Below are 21,238 nucleotides of genomic sequence, written 5' to 3' on the forward strand. Positions count from 1 at the left end.
AAGTAGGTGTTGTTGTTTTTTTCTATGGGTGGGGGGAGCATGGGAGACAGAGGGTGTGTTCGCTTTTAGACGTATTCAACTTGAGATACCTGTGAAAGTCAATAGACATTTGGATATATACTTCTGGAGCTCCGAGGACAGGGCTGGGCTGGAAATAAACCTGTGGGAATAGTTGCGAGTGGGTAGGGAGAAGGGTGTAAAGATGGCCTATGACAGAACCTTGAAGAACATCAAAGTTGAAGAGGTGGGAAGAGGTGCAGCAGTGAATGAAGGAGAATGAAAAAGAGTGGTAAGAATGGTGCAAGTTCACAGAAGCCCAGAGAAAAGTGTTTCAAGAAGCAGGGCATTAGCCTGACCAGGCAGTGTTGCAATGGATAGAGCGTCGGACTGGAACACAGCAGACCCAGGTTCGAAACCCAGAGGTCCCCAGCTTGAGTGCGGGCTCACTAGCTTAAGCGTGGGGTCTCTGGCTTGAGCCCAAAGGTTGCTGGCTCGAGCAAGAGGTCACTCAGTCTGCTATAGACCCCGGGTTAAGGCACATATGAGGAAGCAATCAATGAACAACTAAGGTGCTGCCACGAAGAATTGATACTTCTCAACTCTCTCTTTTCCTGTCTGTCCATCCCTGTCTCTGTCACACACACGCACACAAAAAAAAAGAAGAAGAAGAAAAAGGATCAGGGAGTTAAAAAAAAAAAACTAAATATCTACAGCCCTGGCCGGTTGGCTCAGTGGTAGAGCGTCGGCCTGGAGTGCAGAAGTCCCGGGTTCGATTCCCGGCCAGGGCACACAGGAGAAGCGCCCATCTGCTTCTCCACCCCTCCCCCTCTCCTTCCTCTCTGTCTCTCTCTTCCCCTCCCGCAGCCGAGGCTCCACTGGAGCAAAGATGGCCCGGGCGCTGGGGATGGCTCCTTGGCCTCTGCCCCAGGCGCTAGAGTGGCTCTGGATGAAACAGAGCGACGCCCCGGAGGGGCAGAGCATCGCCCCCTGGTGGGCAGAGCGTCGCCCCCTGGTGGGCGTGCCGGGTGGATCCCGGTCGGGCGCATGCGAGAGTCTGTCTGACTGTCTCTCCCCGTTACCAGCTTCAGAAAAATACAAAAAAAAGAAAGAAAGAAAGAAAAAAAAAAACAAAAAAAAACCCAAATATCTAAAGGCAATGTAATGAGTCCCTTCACAACAAGGATGATTTCAGACATTCGACCAGAAAGAACATCTGAAATCTGTTGGCCGTAAACCCCCTGTCCACCAGACCCCTGGTTTTCAGGAATAGCGGTAGAAAGACCAGCTGGAAACTTGTTAGAAATGCAAATTTTAGGGCCCTACCTCACAGTACTGAATTAGAAACTCGAGGGTGGGAACCAGAAATCTGTGTTTTAACCAGTTTCCCGGCTGCTTCTGATGCCCACTAAGGTTTGAGAATCAGAGCACAAGACAGGGCTTAGATAGCACCTGTTCACAATCTCTTCAGGAACCAACCTGCCCTCTAATAAACACATTTTCATTGGGATCTGTTAATACACTTCGCGTGGTCACTGTCCCACATCTATTGTAACACAGATCCTATCTTGATTTTAATGATCCTGCCTTACAACCAACCACCTAGCTACCACTTCTTCCACTGGTCAGATCTTTTTCCATCTCTATAACCTTGTTCATTCATAACATCTAATTATTCATAGCGTCTACTACCTCATGGCTTCCCTTTGTGCACTTTTTTTTTTCTTTCAATTTTGATCCTACTCCAAACTGAACACGTCTCTAAACCTCACAGTTGAAATCTCTGAGTGACATGGATTATTGGTGAAAATGCAAATCGGTACAGTTTAGGAGAGTAATTTGGCATCGTTTGTTGAAACAACGAGGGAAACATCGCCTCTGACCCAGTAATTACACTTCCAGGTATTTTTTCTTACAGACGTCCTTGCACATGTGCACCAAGAAGAGGGGGACTCTCTTCCCCCATCCCCCATTTAGTCCCCCGACTCAGCCTGACGCCAGGTCCCCCCCACCCTAGAGGGACTCTTCCGGGACATCCAGAGAGGCTGGCTCGGTCACAGAGCTGTTCACACCTCACTTCACGCTTGAGTCAGTCGCCAGCAGCTGGGGCAGCCCTCGCAGCCGCGGTCTCGCACATCCGCCCTCACAAACCGGCCCAGACCGGCTCCAACTTGATGTTCACTCTTTTTTTCTTCTCGTCGGTAAAGGAGGACGAGTGCCACCACCAAGCACAGTGACCATGGCCTTGACCCGGCGGTCCGCAGCCCGTGGCCCGGGGTGGGGGTGGGGGTGGGGGTGGGGGCGGGGCCCGGAGCGGGCTCCAGGGGCCGGGGGCGGGGCCGGGGCGGGGCTTGGGCGGGAAGGGCGTGGCCTCGCGATGGACCTGGGGTGTCGCGGCTGCGGCTGCCGTCCCCTCAGCAGCAAGAACGGAACGTCGCTGCCGCCGCCGCCGCCGCCGCCGCCGCGGCCTGGGTAGCCGGCCGCCCGCTCGCTGGCTCGGCCCGGGTCCGCAGCCATGGAGGACTTCATCGTGATCTCGGACGACAGCGGCTCCGAGAGCTCCGAGGGGACCCGCTCGAGCCGAGCGCGGAGGCTCCGCCGGGCCCTGCCCCGCCGCACCGTGGTGAGTGAGCCCGCTGTCCCCCGCGCCCGCCCGCCCGCCCGGTGGCGCCTCACAGCTGCGGCCGCTCCCCGCCTCCCCGGCCCGGAGGAGAGCGGCCGGGCCGGGCCGGGCCGGGCGGGGGCGGCCGGGCCTCGCGGCTCCGTTTCCCAGCGCGGGCGGGCCGAGGCCGGCGGGGCGGCCGAGCACATGCGCGACGTCAGGCCGGGGGGCGGCGGGCTCAGGCCGGCCGGGGGCTTCCCCGCCGGGGCCGGCGGCCGGGGTGGGGGCGGGGCGGGGGCTCGGCCCGAGCTGGAGGCCCGCACGCGGGAGCGTGTCACCGTGTGGCGTGCTGGGGGTCCCGATGTGAGCGGGGAGGTAACGGGAGCCGGGGCCGGAGCGAGCGAGCGAGCGAGCGAGCGAGGGAGGGAGCGAGCGAGGGAGGAACCGCGGGGCCGGGCCAGCGGGTGGCGCCGCTCCAGGGCCTGGCAGCCCGGCGAGGGGCCCGGGCTTGCAGTTGAGCGGCCGGGCGATTTTTGTCCCTTAGCAACCACTCACCGAGCTCGGAAGGAACAGAGAGGGAAACATCCTGCGCTGTTTCCTTTTCCCGCGGTATCCTTTGGTCTTTGTCCTTCTGAGATGGCAAATAAAACCTCCAAGGGCCCCTGCCTTTCTAGAATCCTCCACCGATATTTACTGGACCTCTGCTAGGGGGCAGCTGTTTCGGGGGGGGTGTGTGTGTGTGGACGCAACCGAGAACACGATGAGAACGCCCGTGGTCCCTCTTCTATAGAAGGGGCTATGTTCAACAGGTGGCTCCCCAAGGGGTCGGGGGTGGACAGGCTCTCCAGAAAGCCCGAGAGGCAACCTCCGACCTCCAGCCATCTCCCCCAGCCTCCCAAAGCCACACACCCCAGAAATAAAAAGGAGGAGCACGCTCCTGTCGTTGTATAGATCTGTAACAGACGGTGTAAGCCAGGGAGCAGCCTTTCTTTTCACATGCAGGTACTCCTTTAAGACAAAACATTTTTTTCCCCCCTAGCCTCTGCGGCTCCTTCAGTCCCCTTCCCGGCAGGTTTGAACCCTAAGCCTCTCTCATGGGAGCCCCTTCTGTATGCCAGGTGTAATGGTCACTAGAGAATGAGCGGCATGCCAAACCAGTGAACCCCGTTAATGCGGTGTTGTCCGTGGTTCAAGCAAGAGAGCTTCTCAGTAAATCTCAGGAAAGAATGTAGTAGATGAGACGGGACAGATGAGATGTTCAAGGTCGAAGTGATCCAACCTGGTAGGTGGGTGAGGGGACGTATTGTGGATGGTAGATCCACAGTCAAATATCTGTTGTGTGAGCTAGCGATTGAAGGAATGGGGGGGAGAGCAGTTGGGGTGGATGTTTGGTAAGGGAGAGCCAGTTCGAGGAGGAACGGGCTTGGTGTAGACTGTAGAGGAAAGGCGGCATTCAGTCCGGACCCGCTCGGTTTAAAGTGCTGATGGGAAATGGACGTGGATGTGGCCCCCCCGAAGAAACTGATCTGGGGAGAACAGGCAGAGAAGGGAGAGATGGGTCAGTATCCACATAGAAAGCACCAAAGGCCTAGGAGTGACTGAGATTGTTAAGGAAGAGATATAAAGAGGGAAAAGGTGGAAGGAAAAAAACAGAATAACTCACAACTGCCTTTCCTCCCTATTCCTCCTCTTTCCTACTTGAACTTGATCCTTTCTGCCCACTTCCTTTCATCCCAAGTGTTGTCCCTCTTTCCTCGTCCCAGTCCAGCTTCCTCCTTCAGGCACCCAGATGGCATCCTTATCCCCATCTGGTGTGTCTTTTCCCACTCATACGTGGGTTCCCTCTCCTAACTGCTCCCCGTTCCATGGCCACCTAATGAGACATTTTCTCTTAAACCTTTGGAATTACAGAGAAATGAAGGGCAAGTGCCAGAGAATGAACTATCTTATTGTACTCTAGCTTTCTAAAAACGCCTCGCTTTTCTCCTTTTATTTTTCTTATCAGTTAGATAAGGGTATAGGACGCCCCTGTGAGAGATCAGAGGCACTGAGAGACTTGCAAGGTTATAAAGCCTCAAGTGCCTTTGTCTCGCTTTTCCTGAAGGCCCTGAGCTCAGAGAGACCTCTGCAAATCACAACCTCAACATGACAGCCATGTGAACTTTGGCCAGTTCTGTCACCTCTCTCAGCTTTTGCTCTTGGAAACGCGAATACCTACCTGGCAGGACAATTGGAAGGTTTGTAATGTGGCAATGCAAGGGACATGCCAGGCATAAAAGAGCTTTTGCTCACTGTTTTCTTTTTCAGCCAGGCCTGAGCTTCTCAAGACTGGCTGGCAATGAAATAGAAGAAACACATTTTATAAGTTTTTTTTTTCCTTTTTTACAATATTGACTGAGCGGAAGCAGCGTGCTTGAATTCAGGAAATCATAAAGCTACTTCCTATACTGTAGTTAGTATTTTTGAACTCCCGGTTCTTAACCTGGCTTTAGTTTTCCCTAAGTTAATGAAGTGTGTTTGTGTTTTTAATAATCTTTTTTTTATTTTTTTTTATTTTATTGATTTGAGAGAGAGAGAAAAGGAGACGGGGGGGTGGGGTGGGTAGAAAAAAGCATCAACTTGTTCCACTTAGTTCCACTTAGTTGAGCACGCATTAGTTGCTTTTCATATGTGCCCTGACCCAGGGCCAAACCTGTGCCTCAGGAGCTGGGATGATGCTCTACCCACTGACCCACCCTGCCAGGGCCCGGTGGTGGATTCTTCTATGTGCTCTGTCAGGGGATCAAAGCTGCAACCTTTACACATCAGGACAACAAACACTCTAACCAGCTGAAACACCCGGCCAGGACCTTGACCAGATAGCCAATTAATTTTGGTTGACCTATTACCAAAAAAATTTAGAAATATATATAAAGAAGAAAATTTAAATTGCCCTTAATCTCACTATCCAAAGATAGTGAATGTTAACTTTGATGTATGTCTGAACTTTTATCTCCCTGTAAATGTTCATGTATGCTCCTATATACCCATGTGTTCCTTAGTACATGTTTTTGCAAAAAGGAAGTCTTTTTAGCTTGCCCTTTTTTATTAATGTACTTTTTATCTCTCTCCACACTAATAAATACATATCTTTACCAATATTTTTAGTGTATTTCATTGTACAGATTTATATTATATAGTTTCCTATTAATGGATGTCATGCTGGTGGTTGGTAAATTCTCTCTATTGTAAACAACCCATGAGGAATTCCCTCATAAATAATCTTTGTAGTCTTGTTCTTTTGTTTGTTTAGAATAAGGTCCTCTTAGATGTGAGGTGGCTGAGCCAAAAGATATACCCCCCCTTTGAAGGCTTTTTATATAAATTGCCGAATTTTGTACAGAAATCATGCATCAATTATAGTCTCATCATACCCTGTTCTTCACCACCTAAGTCATCCCTAGATATGGTTGACTGTAAATATTTATTAAACACCAGGCTCTTATAGATGCTGAGCATATAGCTAGTAATAAAGCCAGGTCCCTGCCCTCATGAGGATTCATTCTAGTCATTGAGAGACAAACAGTTAACCACATAAATGGAATGTCAGGTAATATACAGCGTGTTAGGAAGAAAAATAAGGCCTTTTCATTTTTTTTTATCTTTGTTGACTTGATAGCCAGATTCTGTGAGCTATCATGGTTTTAACTTTTTTTGCCCTTTGGTTATGATTCATTCTTTCAATAAGTACTTATTGTTGACACATGCTTTGACCCTGAGGACCAGAAGTAAGCAAGAACAATGCACCTACATTCTCATGGGGAAAGACAGGCAACATACAAATAAGTGAACAATGTAACAGGGAGGAACTTGGGGGGGGGTTGGATATATCAGATTATATTTTCAAAGAATGCCTCCAGAAGAGTTAATATTTGATCTGGGACCACAATGACAGAACAAATTTGTTATGAGACCATCTAGGGAAATAAGGTAGGAGCAAAGGGTGCAGCAAAAATGAAAGCTTAACCTGACCAGGCAGTGGCGCAGTGGATAGAGAATTTGACTGGGACGTGGAAGACCCAGGTTCGAGACCCCAAGGTCGCCAGCATGAGTGCAGGCTCATCCGGCTTGAGCATGGGGTCGCTGGCTTGAGTGGGGGGTCATAGACATGACCCCATGACCTTGAGCTTTGCTAGCTTGAAGCCCAAGGTCACTGGCTTGAGCAAGGGGTCACTTGCTCTGCTGTAGCCCCCAAGTCAAGGCACATATGAGAAAGCAATCAATGGACAATTGAGGTGCCACAACGAAGAATTGCTGCTTCTCATCTCTCTCCCTTCCTACCTGTCTGTCCCTCTCGCTGACTCTGTCTCTGTAAAAAAAAAAGAAAAGAAAGAAAAATGAAGGCTTAGAAGTGGGATGGTCATTGGAGGAATGAAAGGCCAGAGGGGCTGGAGCGTAGTGAGAGAAGGACAGAGTTGGAAAAGAGGAGAAAGAAGTAGGTGGGCTAGGTTACACGGGCCTTTGCGGTCCACGTGAGGAATTTGGGTTTTATTCTATGTAACAAGACATTTTTGAAGGAGCTCAAGCAGGAGAATAACATGACTTAATTTATGTTTTTAAAAGGTGACTCTAGCTATTGTGAGACAAAAAGACTATAATGTTAAGGTGACTGTAATTTATCATGCATAGGGTGATTCTTTTGCAAACAAAAGGGAATGCTAACTGGACAGATTATCAAGCAACAGGTAAAACCTGAAACTGTCCCAAACAAGCCAAATGGATAGTCATCTTACTGTGAGGGGACACAAGTGGAATCCGGGAGCTCATTCTAGGAGGTGTCTGCAGTAGTCCGGACCAGACGAGTGGAGCTTAGACCGAGTGGTGGTGCAGGCTCGGAGCCTGGAGGGACGCGGTCGGTATTAGGAAGTAAAAGCAAGATACCGACTGCTTGGATGTGGAGAATGAGGGGAAGGGAGGCATCAAGAGTGATGCCCTGGTCTGGGCCCGAACACCTGCGTGCATGTGGGTGTCATTCATTGAGAAGAGGAAGACCTGGGGAGGAACAGAGTTGGAGGCAAGATTCAAGACTACTATTTTGAAGGTGTTAAATGTAAGATGCCTTTGGGCTAGCCAACTGGATATGCCAGGGATGATGTTACTACTGAGTTTGCGGGCCAGGGAGGCAGTTCTCACTAGGGACACAAATTTGCTGTCATTAAAACATAGGTTTTAGTGACTTGGATGCGATCCTCCTGGCTGAGAGGCTATAAGAGACCCTAGCCCTGGGGCCGCAGTGCCTAGCCCAGGTGACGGCTGGATGTCAGAGAGTGTGCTCAGCAGGTGGTAGAGGTGGATATCTTGTACATGTTTATTAGATATGTAGAGATAGAGACAGAGATATAGTTGTGTGTGTGTGAATTGCCTGTTCTTGTCCTATTTGGGTGTGATTTTTCTTACTAATATGTAAGTATTACATACATTAGACTCATTATGGGTTGAACTGAGTCCTCCAAAAAGATGTGTTGAAGTCTTGACTTTCACTACCTAACATGACCTTATTTATAATAGAAATAGGGTCATTGCAGATGTAATCAGTAAAGATGAAGTCATATCGAGTAGCGTGGGCCCTTCATTTCATATAACTGGTGCCCATTTAAGACAGTGTGAAGAGCCTGACCAGGCGGTGGCGCAGTGGATAGAGCGTCGGACTGGGATGCAGAGGACCCAGGTTCGAGACCCCGAGGTTTCTCAGCTTGAGCGTGGGCTCATCTGGTTTGAGCAAAAGTCTACCAGCTTGAACCCAAGGTCGCTGGGTCCAACAAGGGGTTACTCGGTCTGCTGAAGGCCCGCAGTCAAGGCACATATGAGAAAGCAATCAATGAACAACTAAGGTGTTGCAACGCGCAATGAAAAACTAATGATTGATGCTTCTCATCTCTCTCCGTTCCTGTCTGTCCCTGTCTATCCCTCACTCTGACTCACTGTCTCTGTAATAAATAAATAAATAAATAAAAAAAATAAAGACTTAAAAAAATACTTTAATAAAAAAAATTAATAATAAAAAAAAAAGACAGTGTGAAGACAGAGTTGGAACAACGTGGTGATGGAAGCAAAGATGGGAGTTCTGCAGCTGCAGGTTAAGGATTGCTTGCAACACCAGAATCTGAAAGGCACAGGACAGAGTCTCCAGTGAGCCTTTCAGAGAGCGTGGCCTAGCACACACCTTGAGTTGGGATTTCTAAACTTCCAGAACTGAGAGGATAAATTATTGTTATTTTAAGCCAGCCAGATTGTGGTAATTTGTACTAAAAAATTAATCACAGCCCCCGCATCATACACACTATGTTTCCCCTCTAAATTTTGATTTCTTTTGGTTTTCTTTAGAGCAGTTATAAATTTTTATGTAGTCAATTCTGTCATTTTTTAACCATTATTTGATTATTTTATTTTTTTTAGCGGGAGAGAGAGAGGGACAGACAGACAGGAAGGGAGATGAGAAGCATCAACTTGTTGTGGCACCTTACTTGTTCATTGATTACTTTCTCATATGTGCCTTGACTGGAGGGGGGGCTCCAACTGAGCCAGTGACTCTTGTTCAAGCCAGCAACCTTGAGCTCAAGCCAGCGACCGTGGGGTCATATCCGTGGTCCCACACTCAAGCCAGTGACCCGGCGCTCAAGCTGGTGAGCCTGCACGAAAGCCGGCGACGCTGGAGTTTCAAACCCGGGTCCTCTGCATTTCAGACAGACACTCTATCCACTGTACCACTGCCTGGTCGGGCACCATTATTTGATTTCTGTCTTTGTTGTCATGCTGAGAAAAGTTTTCCTTACTCCTAAGACTATAAAAATATTATTTACATTTAATTAATTCATTAATCTTCCTGGAATTAGTTTTAAAAAGGGATAAAATGGTAATCAAGTATTTTTCTCTCCAGATGGTTAGCTGGTTGTCTCAACTTCACTTACTTGAATTATCCTCCCTTTTTACCCAGTGGTTTAAAGTATTACTACCTTCATTAAATGGTAAAGTTTTATATATTTTTTCTGTCTATTTGTGGACTATCTATTCTGGCCTTGCTGTGTGCCGTTTTAATAAAAAGTACAGGAAACACTTCATCACTCTTCTTTTTTAGAATTTTTATGGCTAGTTTTCATGTTTATTCTTTCAAAAGACTTTAAAATCATTTTATTAACTTAAAAATAATTAGTGCTTTTAAAATTGGGATTACACTAAATTTAGAAATCTACTGTTTATGGTATTTTACTTAATAAAACAACATTTTTGTGGATGCATTTGCACATCCTTTATTTTGCTTTACGTTTAGCAAGATCTTTCCTGTCCTGATAGTATTTCCCTGTTCCTTTGCCATCTCATTTTAACACTTAGTTCTTTAATTCATCAGAAGTGTTTCATATGGCATGAAGGATGCCTGACATTTACCACAGACTGGATTGCCTTATTCTAAGACAGCACTGAATTGAAGATTTGTCAATTTCAGAATACCTTTTAAGAAAAAAGAAACTAGCATGCAAAATGTAAACAATAACTATAAAATGCATCTGATTCTAGAAGTATAGGGAAAATATTCTGGATATTAGAATGCATGTTGTTAATTAAATATGATGTTAATCAATTATCCAGGACTTGATTCTTAAATAATTATCTTTTCCCCACATATTTGAAACACATTTTTTTATATGCTTATGTCTCTTTCTGGGTTTTCTGTTATGTTTCATTGATACGTCTATTCTCAATGCTTGAACTTTACTGATTTATTTTTGTGGGGTTTTTTTTTTGTGGTTTGAGAATATTTTGGAGTATCTAGTAGAGCAGTTATTTGCCATTTCTTTATTAATTGATTTTGGAGAGGCAGAAAGAAGGTGGGGAGAGAGAGAGAAGCATTCATTTGTTTGTTCTACTTAGTTGTGCACTCATCAGTTGTTTCCTGTATGTGCCTTGACTGGGGATCGAACCTACAACTTTAACATTTCGAGATGGTGATCCAAGTGATGAGCTAATTAAACAGAACCTATCTGTTCTCCCCTGCCCCCAAGATTTCTGGGCTATTGTGCCCATTTAGTCCTCCAAATGAATGTTAGAATCATTTTGTCAAAAGTTGCAATAGATCAGGGTTTCTTTGAGCCAATAATTCTTGGTTGTAGAAGGCTGTGGGATGTTTAGCAGCATCTTTGGCCTCTATCACTAAATGCCTGTAGCTACCCCCCCCCCCCCCACTGTGACAACCAAAAATGTCTCCAGACATTGCCAAATGTCCCCTGAAGGACAAAATTGCTGCCAACTCAAAACCCCACTACATTAGATTTGTAAGATAATTAAAGGAGAATATCTTTATAATGTTGTCTTCCTAATTAGAAGCATAGTGTAACTTTCATTTTGTGAGGTTTTCTTCTTGGCAGTTAGAATGTGTTTGGGTCCTGTGTCTTTCTTAACAGGGAGCTAGTGTTTTGATTCTGAATGGCTTTGCCACATAGGATTGAGCGTGTTAGTCATGGTGAGCATCACATAGTAAGAACAGGTGGCATTCATGCCATTCACCACGTTATGTGCTTTGAATGGATTATCGTAATTTTCACTGCTGCCCCAAGAGGTAATTAACTTCTTGTCCCTATTTGATAGATGAGGAAACTGAGGGAGGTTCAACCAGGTGCTTTTTGGTAGAGCAGGTTTACCACCACGAGTCACAGTCTTGAAAATCCTGGGGTGAATTTGCTAACCTCTCCCTGGGTTTCCAAGGGAACACCCTCTAGGAATGCTAGAAATAAATGGTTGAGGGGAAACAGGTTGCAAATACAATTCTAGTTTTTTAAATGTCTGTTTTTATAATAGACCCACCAGGGTTTCTTAATGTAAAAATTACTTTTTAAAATCATATTATGCAATTTAAAAATACTTTTAATAATGGCCTGACCTGTGGTGGTGCAGTGGATAAAACGTTGGCCTAGAACGCTGAGGTTGCTGGTTTGAAACCCTGGGCTTGCCTGGTCAAGGAGTTGATGCTTCCTGCTCCTCTATCCTTTCTCTCTCTCTCTCTCTCTCTCTCTCTCTCTCTCTCTCTCTCTCTCTCTCTCCCTCTCCCTCCCTCCCTCCCTCTCTCCCCTCTCTAAAATGAATACATTTTAAAAAATCACTTTCTCAACCTCATTTCTCAAATAGTAAGTTCACTGCTGTACACAGCCATATATCCCCGGCAACTAGTTAATGCCTCAGTATAGTGGGTACTCAGTAACTACCTATTTATTTAAGGAGAAACAGAATTCCCATTGTTGGTTTCCTAAGGAATCCTTTCCTTATTCAGACTATTGTCCATTTTGCTCACAATGGTGTTCACAGTGCATAGCATGGTACCTGGCACTAATATAATTCAATAAGTATTTTATCAGTTGCATCTTATCTAATATTTAAAAAAATCCAGTTGGGGGATTAATACACAATATGGTGTCCAAAGGTGTGATGTAGAATTGGACACCTGAAACCCAAATAATTATGTTAACTACTGTCATCCCAATATAGTTCAATAAAATGTAAATAAATAAAAGTTAAAATAAATAGATGTTTCTGTCTCTCTCAAAAAAATTAATTTTTTTTAAAGATTTTTTTAAATTTCATTTTTAGAGAGGAGAGAGAGAGGGAGAGAGAGAACAGAGAGAGAGAAAGGGGGAAGAGCTGGAAGCATCAACTCCCATATGTGCCTTGACCAGGCAAGCCCAGGGTTTTGAACCAGCAACCTCAGCATTTCCAGGTCGACGCTTTATCCACTGCGCCACCACAGGTCAGGCCGTAAAAAATAAATTAATTTTTTTAAAAATAAATTTTTAAAAAATGAAATAGAGAAGACAAATGTATTTAGAATTTTAATATATTCCATTGTGTTGGACGTAGGGGATCTACTGGGATTCTATTTAGAATTTATTAGATTTCTAGATTAATTAGGGGGAAACCAACACATTTTAGATTTTAAATGTTTTGTTATAAAAGTTCTATGAATAGACAATCTGAATAGACCTATATCTATTAAATAAATTTAATCAATAATTAAAACCTTCAAAATCAGAAAGCACCGGGCCCAGATGGCTCATTGGTGCACTCTACTAAACATGTGGAGAGGTGGCGGCGTTCTCGTTCTCGACAGAAGCGGGGCAACACTTCCTAGCTCATGCCCTTCTCCCCTCTCCCCTCTCACCTGTAAATTCATTTCCATAGTAATTACTTGATTTTCTCTACAGTTTTACTACCTGGTGTGTGTATCTAAATAACATAGTTTACTTTTGCCTATTTTATTTCTTTAAAAAATTTTTAATTGATTGATTTTAGAGAGAGAGAGAGGAAGGGAGATGGAGGGAGGGAGTTGTGGGGGGAGAGAGAGATGGAAACACTGATTTGTTGTTCCACCCATTTATGCATTCATTGGTTGATTCTTATATGTGCCCTGACTGGGGATCAAATCTACAACCCTGGCATATCAGGACAATGCTCTAACCAACTGAGCTAACTGACCAGGGATACTTTTGCTTATTTTTAGACTGTATATGAATAGAATCTAAAAGAAAACACTGTTTCTCTACTCACATCACTCCTGATACCAAATGTGTAGAGAATTTTTCCTCACACATACTAAGTCTCCAACTCTCTGGACACCTGTTAGGTGTACTATTTAATTCAATTCTGACACTATCTGGAATTAGCGAAGAACCCACATGTTAAGGGCTCAGTATCACAAGACTGCCCCTTATCCCACTTCAGATGCCAGTTTAATTAAGTGGGTCCCCAAGATACCCACACTTCTGTCAAACATGGCTACAAATCAGAGGTTCCCATGCCCCCCTCCAAAACAGGCATAAACTGTTGTTAGTAATTGAAAGCCTGAATGGATATCCCTAAAAGTAAACAAACAAGACCTAAATGGCATTTTTTCAAGTGCCTGAGGAACATTCAGCAAAGTAGGCCATGCTTTAGGGTACAAATAAAACAAGTCATAATGTATTTCAAAAGATTGAAATCACACAGGTCTTGTTTTCTGACTAATGAAAGTAAATTTGAACTACATGATAATAAAATAACTACATATTAAAAATTGTGGAGCCAGTTAGCTCAGTGTTAGGACATCAGCCCAGGTTCGATTCCCAGTCAGGGCACACAAGAGAAGCAGCCTTCTGCTTCTGCACCCAGCCCTCTTCTCTCTCCTTCTGTCACTTCTTCTCTCACAGCCATGGCTTGAATGGTTTGAGCATGTTGGCCCCAGGCGCTGCCGATGGCTCCATGGCCTCCTGCCTCAGGCACTGGAATGGCTTGGTTGCTAAGTAATGGAGCAGTGGCCCCAGCTGGCAGAGCATCGCCCCATAGGGGGCTTGCTGGGTAGATCCCAGTCAGGGTACATGCAGGAGTCTGTCTCTACCTCCCCACCTCTTACTTAATAATAATAAAAAATTTGTGGAATGAAGTAAAGTAGTACCTACAGGGAAGTTTTTAGCTTTTTTTTTTTAAATTAATTAATTTTTATTTTTTTACAGAGACAGAGAGTCAGAGAGAGGGATAGACAGAGACAGACAGACAGGAATGGAGAGAGATGAGAAGCATCAATCATTAGTTTTTCATTGCGCGTTGCCACACCTTTGTTGTTCATTGATTGCTTTCTCATATGTGCCTTGACCGCGGGCCTTCAGCAGACCGAGTAGCCCCTTGCTGGAGCCAACGACCTTGGATTCAAGCTGGTGGGCTTTTTCCTCAAACCAGATGAGCCTGCACTCAAGCTGGTAACCTTGGGGTCTCGAACTTGGGTCCTCTGCATCCCAGTCTGACCCTCTATCCACTGTGCCACCGCCTGGTCAGGCGAAATTTTTAGCTTTTAATGCTAATATTAGAAAAGAATGAAAATAAATTGTCTAAGCTTCTACATTAGGAAGCTAAAAAAAGAAGAGCAAATTAAGTCTGTAGAAAGCAGAAGGAAGGAAATAATAATGATAACAGAAATGAATGAAATAGAAAACAGATGAAAAACTTGGTTCTTTGGAAAGATCAATAAAATTGATTAACTGGCTAGACTAATCAGGAACAAAAAATGCAGAGGATACAAGTTACCAATATTGGGAATTTTTTAAAAAAGGAATTGAGAATAAATCTACACCGAGTATAGAATTTAAGAGATAATAAGGGGCTATTGTGAACAATTCTATGCTACTAAATTTGACAATTTAGATGAAAGAAACAAATTTCATAAGTCATAAAACTAACACAAGAAGAGAAAGTAAATGTACTAAGATAGTGAAACTGTAATTTAAAACTTTTCTATAAAGCAAATTTCAGGCCCAGATAGCTTCACTGGTGACATCTATCAAACCTTCAAGGAAGATATAGTACCTACGCAACACAACCTACACAGTATAGAGGGGTTTGGGAATAGTTCCCAAGTCATTTTCTGAGGCCAGTTTTATTCTGATTAATAAAACTAGTAAAAGAAATTACAACAATAGAAAACTACAAACAAATAGCCCGAATGAACATGCAAAAATTCTTAATAATATGTTGATACATTAAACCCAAAATATAGAAAAAAAATAATACATCATAACCAAGTGACATTTTCCCCAGTATTATTTTAATATTAGAAAATCAAATCAATTAACATAAGTTTTTATATTAATAGGACAAAGGGAAAAAAAACATGATCATCTCTGTTGTGCAGAAAAAGCATTTGCCATAATTCAATCTCAATTAAACCAATCTCAACTAAAACTCTCAGGAAACGAGGAAAAGAAGGGAACCTCCTCAGTCTGTTATAGGGCATCTATGAAAACTCCACAGCTAACATTATACTTAATGATGAAAGTCTGAAATTCTTTCCTCTAAGTTCAAGAACAAGGCAAGAATGTCTGTTTTCAGCACTTGTATTGAGAGTTATACTGGACACCTTAGCGATTGCAATAAGAAAAAGAAATGGTATAGAGATTGGAAAGGAAGAAGTAAAGCTTCTGTATTTGCAGACAGCATGATTGCTTCCATGCAAAACTCAAAAGATATTCAGAAATAGTTGCTTGAACTATTAAGTAAATTTAACAGGGTTGGAGGATACAGAGATAAAGTACTAAATCAATAGTATTTCTATTTAGCAGTGCATAATTGGAAAATGACAGAAATTTGTTTTCATTTTCAATCTAATTAAAAATTGAATTCTTTGGGTTGAAAGGTCTGTACAGATACAGTAGGAGTATGAGAGGACATGATGAATCTGATGAGAAGTGGTCTGAAGGGACTTCACATGGTGATATCAGTGCTGAGTCTTTTTAAACATTTTTTTATTGATTTATGATTTTAGAGAAAGAAGAAGGGAGACAGAGAGAGAAACGTTGATTTGTTGTTTCATTTACTTATGCATTCGTTGGTTGATTCTTGTATGTGCCCTGACCAGGGATCAAACCCACAACCTTGATGTATCGGGACAATGCTCTAACCCAATGATTTTCAACCTCCGGTCTGCAGACTGGTGCTGGTCTGCCAGAAATTTAGTGCTAGTTTGTGAAAGAGTTAGCCACCCTAATGTTATATGAAGACTATAGTCTATAATCATTGGGTCTATAATCTTCATATAACATCAGAGTGGCTAACTTTTTCATGGACCAGTATAGATCTGCGACTGGTGGTTGAAAAACACTGCTCTAACCAGCTGAGTTACCCGGCTAGGGCCTGTGTTGAGTCTTGAAACACAAGAAACTATCAAATAATCAAGGGGATAATAGTTATTTTGGGCAAAAGAAAGAGCATAAGCCAACTTAAACAAAAACAAAGATACTTGAGGAAGTTTGGCACATTTGGGGATCTGGAGTTGCTCTGTGTGACTGATCATGTGAGAAGGGACAGTAGTCAGGGGGAGGCTAAATGCAGGTCTTACTCTGAAGGACCGTCTATGTCCTACTGAGTCATTTGTCCTTTAGCTGTAGCTTGTATGCTGAGCTTTCAGTGGGAGAGACATGTTCGTGTTGCACTTGGTAAGTTGGCGATGGAGGAGGAGATGATTCGGACCCTCTATGGCCTTGCAGCACCTGTGCTGAGTTCAGCTAGCACCGAGAACCAACAAAGGCAGTGATTCGGTACTGCTGCTGCTTAGGAAGGAGGTGTTCGGTTTCACCAAGCAGTCCCTAATCCAGAATGAGGTGCATACCAACTTCTCATTGACCCACCCAGAATGCCATGCTCTGCTTTGGTCCATGGACAGTGGTGACCATCACGTCTGTTAAGAAATAACATGGTAGCTGTGGAAGCCCAGCAAATGGTACCCAACATACTACTGGCAAGGTATCCAACCAGGTAAGAAGCCACCTGGAAGAGAGAGCAGTATGGTTCCAGGCTCATGGCACAGAGGCTGATTATAGTACTGGCATCGTAGGCTCTGTGAACGGCCTGAACATAACACTTTACAGTGCTATCCTCCATATCTGACTATAGGCTAACTATATATATATTGAATGAGGTTGTATATTCCTAGACGCTCACAGGGGAAGAAGGAAACAGACCTAGGTTTGCATGTTTGTCTCTGTAATTCTTAGGTCAATAACCACTTCTGAACTTGTTTCCCCATCTGTACAGTGGACATGATAATGCTCACCTGAGAGGCACATGCGAAACTTAAAGACATGTGGAAGCACTCAACATGTTCTTAGCACATTGTAGACTCTTATATTAGCTTCTCTTTTTCTGTAGCTTCTGTTATAGGTTATCCTGGGTATTTGCTTTTCTGAACAAAGGCTGCTTTTTTACTTTGAGAGTTACCTACATCTTACCTACATCTCAATTGACCTGGGATCAGAAAACATTTCCCACTATACCCTCAAGTTATGTGCATGTGGCATTTGGATAAATTAAGAAGGTATAGAAATGGACAGCTTTGACAGTAGTAAAATTTTGACCAAAGGAAATGAAGTAATATTGATGTTATATAAGATTTATAAGTTGTCAGTGAGGTGAAAAGGTAAAATATGCTTATCCTTAAAAGCTAAGATTTAAGTCTTATAAAGCTGAGAGCCCTACTTGACCCTTTATCTTCTCACAATCCTTGAACAGGACTTCATTGACTTAACTAGAGAAACCAGACCGAGGCCAAAGGACCACAATGGAATCTGTGTGATTGACCTGACAAGAACTGAGGAAGAAAACAGACCTATTGCCACTCTTGATTTGACTCTAGAACCTGTCGCTCCTTCCCAGAAGGAGTCAGCCAGTCCCCAAACATGTGCCAGCCTGTCCAGCAAAGAGGCCAAAGAAGGGCAGCTGGACAGAAGCTCTTGGCCTGCAGCTCAGAGAGTCATTAACCGCAATCCTGTGGATTTGGACCTTTTAGAGGAAACCGCATTTGATGGCTCCCAACCCCCTATGTCCATCAGTGGGGACTCTGTTTATCCAGCAGAGCCGAATTGTAGCTCAACCTCATTCAAAGCTGACCTCGGCTTCCTGGCCAGCCTACAGCTGTCTTCAGATGTTCACTCCCTCTCCCCAGTAAGCAATAATGGTGGCAGCAGCAAACAAAGGGCACCCTTGCAATGGCCACAGCAAGATGTACCTTGCCCACCGCAAGCCTTGCCATGCCCACCGCGAGCCTCTTCATGCCCACCGCGAGCCTTGTCCTGCCCATCGCAAACCACGCAGTGCCAACTACAAACTTTGCCTAACCTGCCTCAAGAAGTGCCATGCCCTCAGCAAAATATGCCCAGCCTGCCTCAGAACTCATCATGGCATCCTCAGCACTCACCAAGCCTTCTTAAAGACTCATCATGGCATCCTCAGCACTTACCAAGCCCACCTCAATACTTACTCCGCCCGTCTCAAGACTCTCTGGGCCTCCCTCAAGGTGTACCAGGCCCACCTCAAAACATACCATACCCACAATATGTGGCACACCTGCAAGACATGGCACGATCATCAGGAAACATGGCCCAATCATTGCAAAATGTGCCATGGTCACCAAAAGATGTATCACAGTCACCAAGATATGCACTGCTGTCACCAAGAGGTGCCCGGCAGTCATTAAGAGATGCTCCACAGCCACCAAGAGACGTGCCACAGTCACCAAGAGACCTGCTGCAGTCATCACAGTTACCAAGAGATGCTCCGCAGTCATTAAGAGAAGCTCTGCAGTCACCAAGAGGTGTGCTGCAGTCACCAAGAGATGTGCTGCAGTCATCAAGAGACGTGCCGCAGTCATTTCAGTCACCAAGAGACCTGCTGCAGTCACCAAGAGACCTGCTTCAGTCATCAAGAGGTGTGCCGCAGTCATCAAGAGACGTGCCGCAGTCATCAAGAGACCTGCTGCAGTCATCAAGAGGTGTGCTGCAGTCACCAAGAGACCTGCTGCAGTCATCGCAGTCACCAAGAGATGTGCCGCAGTCATCAAGAGGTGTGCTGCAGTCACCAAGAGACGTTCTGCAGTCATCGCAGTCACCAAGAGACCTGCTGCAGTCACCAAGAGACGTACCACAGTCATCAAGAGATGTGCTGCAGTCACCAAGAGACGTGCTGCAGTCACCAAGAGACGTACCACAGTCATCAAGAGATGTGCTGCAGTCACCAAGAGACGTGCTGCAGTCACCAAGAGGTGTGCTGCAGTCATCAAGAGACGTGCCGCAGTCACCAAGAGACGTGCTGCAGTCACCAAGAGGTGTGCTGCAGTCATCAAGAGACGTGCTGCAGTCACCAAGAGGTGTGCTGCAGTCATCAAGAGACGTGCCGCAGTCACCAAGAGACCTGCTGCAGTCACCAAGAGACGTGCCGCAGTCATCGCAGTCACCAAGAGACGTGCTGCAGTCACCAAGAGACGTGCTGCAGTCACCAAGAGGTGTGCTGCAGTCATCAAGAGACGTGCCACAGTCATCGCAGTCACCAAGAGACCTGCTGCAGTCACCAAGAGACGTGCCGCAGTCATCACAGTCACCAAGAGACCTGCTGCAGTCACCAAGAGGTGTGCTGCAGTCACCTGGCAAAGTCTCACACTTACCAGAAATGCTGCATTCAGCTGGGGACATGCAACACGTGCCGGGAGACAGGCCTGACTCTCCCACAGACGACATGCAGAGCCGTGACGCTCCCATGGATATCTCAGCGCCGGCCTCGCCAGGCTGCCCTCTGAGCCCACAGTCCCCACAGTCTGAGACTTCCCTAGACAAAGTCCCTTGGCTCTCTGTCACAGAAACTCCGGCCAGAAAGGAGGCCTCACTGTCAGAGCCTGCCAAACCCGGGCCTGCCCAGGTACAGGCTCGAGCGCCACCAGCTGTGTTATACAACAGACCGTGCCTGCATCGACTGAAGTACTTCCTGCGACCTCCAGTGCATCACCTCTTCTTCCAGACACTAATACCTGACAGAGACATGAGAGAGGTGAGCTCACTGTCTTCCCCTAGGGGCTGGGAGTCCTCCGCACAGGCCGGGCCTAAAGTGAGTGTGCGAGATCGAGCCCAGGCATGAGTGAACATGCATTTGTATCTTTCCCTACTTGTGGAACCATTCAGTGTCGAGTCAGATCCAGACTCAGATTTCACCCCACACTTAGAACCTGGCACTGTCGAAGTCTACTTTTCTCAGCCTTAGCTTTCCTGTCTGTAAAATGGAGCTAAGAACCTCCCTCCCAGGATCATTAAATGAGACAGCATATGTAAAGTGCCTGTTACATCTGGCTCGTCTTAGGCCTTCCTCAAATACTTCTCAATTCCTGTGTCCTTCCCATCACGATGCCCTTAACAGCTTCCATATCATGGAAGTAATAATAATACTCTTAACACTTCAGTGCCTCCAAAAGGACTAGTTTTTGATGTTTGGGGAGGAAATTCAATTTTAAGATTTTAGTGGGTATGTTCCTCCCATTGGTCTTCATTGATCTATGAGAACTAGACCAGATGTGTAAGAAAAAAGTTTTTGATTAACTCCCACAATGTGAAGCCCTTTTCTCATTATCTGTAACTACATTCCCATCGTTAGAAAGGCTGGCTTGAAGTAGCTCCAGGATTCACAAGGTATGTTTAGCACCCCAGGCGTTCATCTTGACTTGGCCTTGGAGAGTGAATTGTTTTCTCTCATTCTGATTGTTTATATTCTTTAATATGTTTGTTTTCTTCTGAATGACTCTCCCCAACCCCTAGCTCGGTCTCTTTTTTACTGTGGGTCTGTCTCAGGTTGGCAGTACATCTGTTCATTATCAAGAGTGCTTGGGGATTTGAAAGAGTTTATGTTTCTGTAGTCAGGGCTGCCATACTGTGTAGGTGCTGCATGACCAGAGAAGCCATCAGAAGCTGCAGACAGGGAGACCATGACCCTGTTCTGCGTACACCTGGCTCAGACTACAAGGTAGCAGTTAGGTAGACACAGTGGGTTTTTCTTCATCTCTAATGCCTACCTTCTTACCTCAGCCATCTGGAATACATCTGGACATCTTTCCTATCTCTCCTGTGATCTCTTTGGGGCCTTTAATAAGTACTTCTTCACTAGATCATTTTTCCCCAACAACTTCTTACCTGGTCCCCGTGTTGTCACTCACTTACCAGCCATTGGCCTTAACTTCTCTGAGTCTCTTTTTGTTTAGCTCTAAATTAAGTCATAACGCCCATATCATAGTGCTGTCTGGCTTAAAGATAAACACATAAAGCACAAAGCCACCTTTCA

The 21,238-nt window shown here is 45.1% G+C and overlaps 1 protein-coding gene and 1 non-coding gene across 2 annotated transcripts in view; both read left to right on the plus strand.

Moving 5' to 3' along the window:
• The first annotated feature begins 712 nt into the window (after positions 1 to 712).
• TRNAS-GGA (transfer RNA serine (anticodon GGA)) lies at positions 713 to 788 on the plus strand. Its single transcript has one exon. It is a non-coding gene; the product is annotated as a tRNA-Ser (tRNA).
• Positions 789 to 2,366: 1,578 nt separating this feature from the next.
• SIMC1 (SUMO interacting motifs containing 1) overlaps positions 2,367 to 21,238 on the plus strand; it is a 48,220-nt gene continuing 29,348 nt past the window's right edge. Inside the window, 2 exon segments of the mRNA XM_066343303.1 lie at positions 2,367 to 2,620; positions 17,654 to 19,960. Coding sequence (XP_066199400.1) covers positions 2,513 to 2,620; positions 17,654 to 19,960 — 2,415 coding nt within the window. The 5' untranslated portion in view covers positions 2,367 to 2,512.

The sequence above is a fragment of the Saccopteryx leptura genome, chromosome 6, assembly GCF_036850995.1.
Source record: "Saccopteryx leptura isolate mSacLep1 chromosome 6, mSacLep1_pri_phased_curated, whole genome shotgun sequence".
NCBI classification, from domain to species: Eukaryota; Metazoa; Chordata; class Mammalia; order Chiroptera; family Emballonuridae; genus Saccopteryx; species Saccopteryx leptura.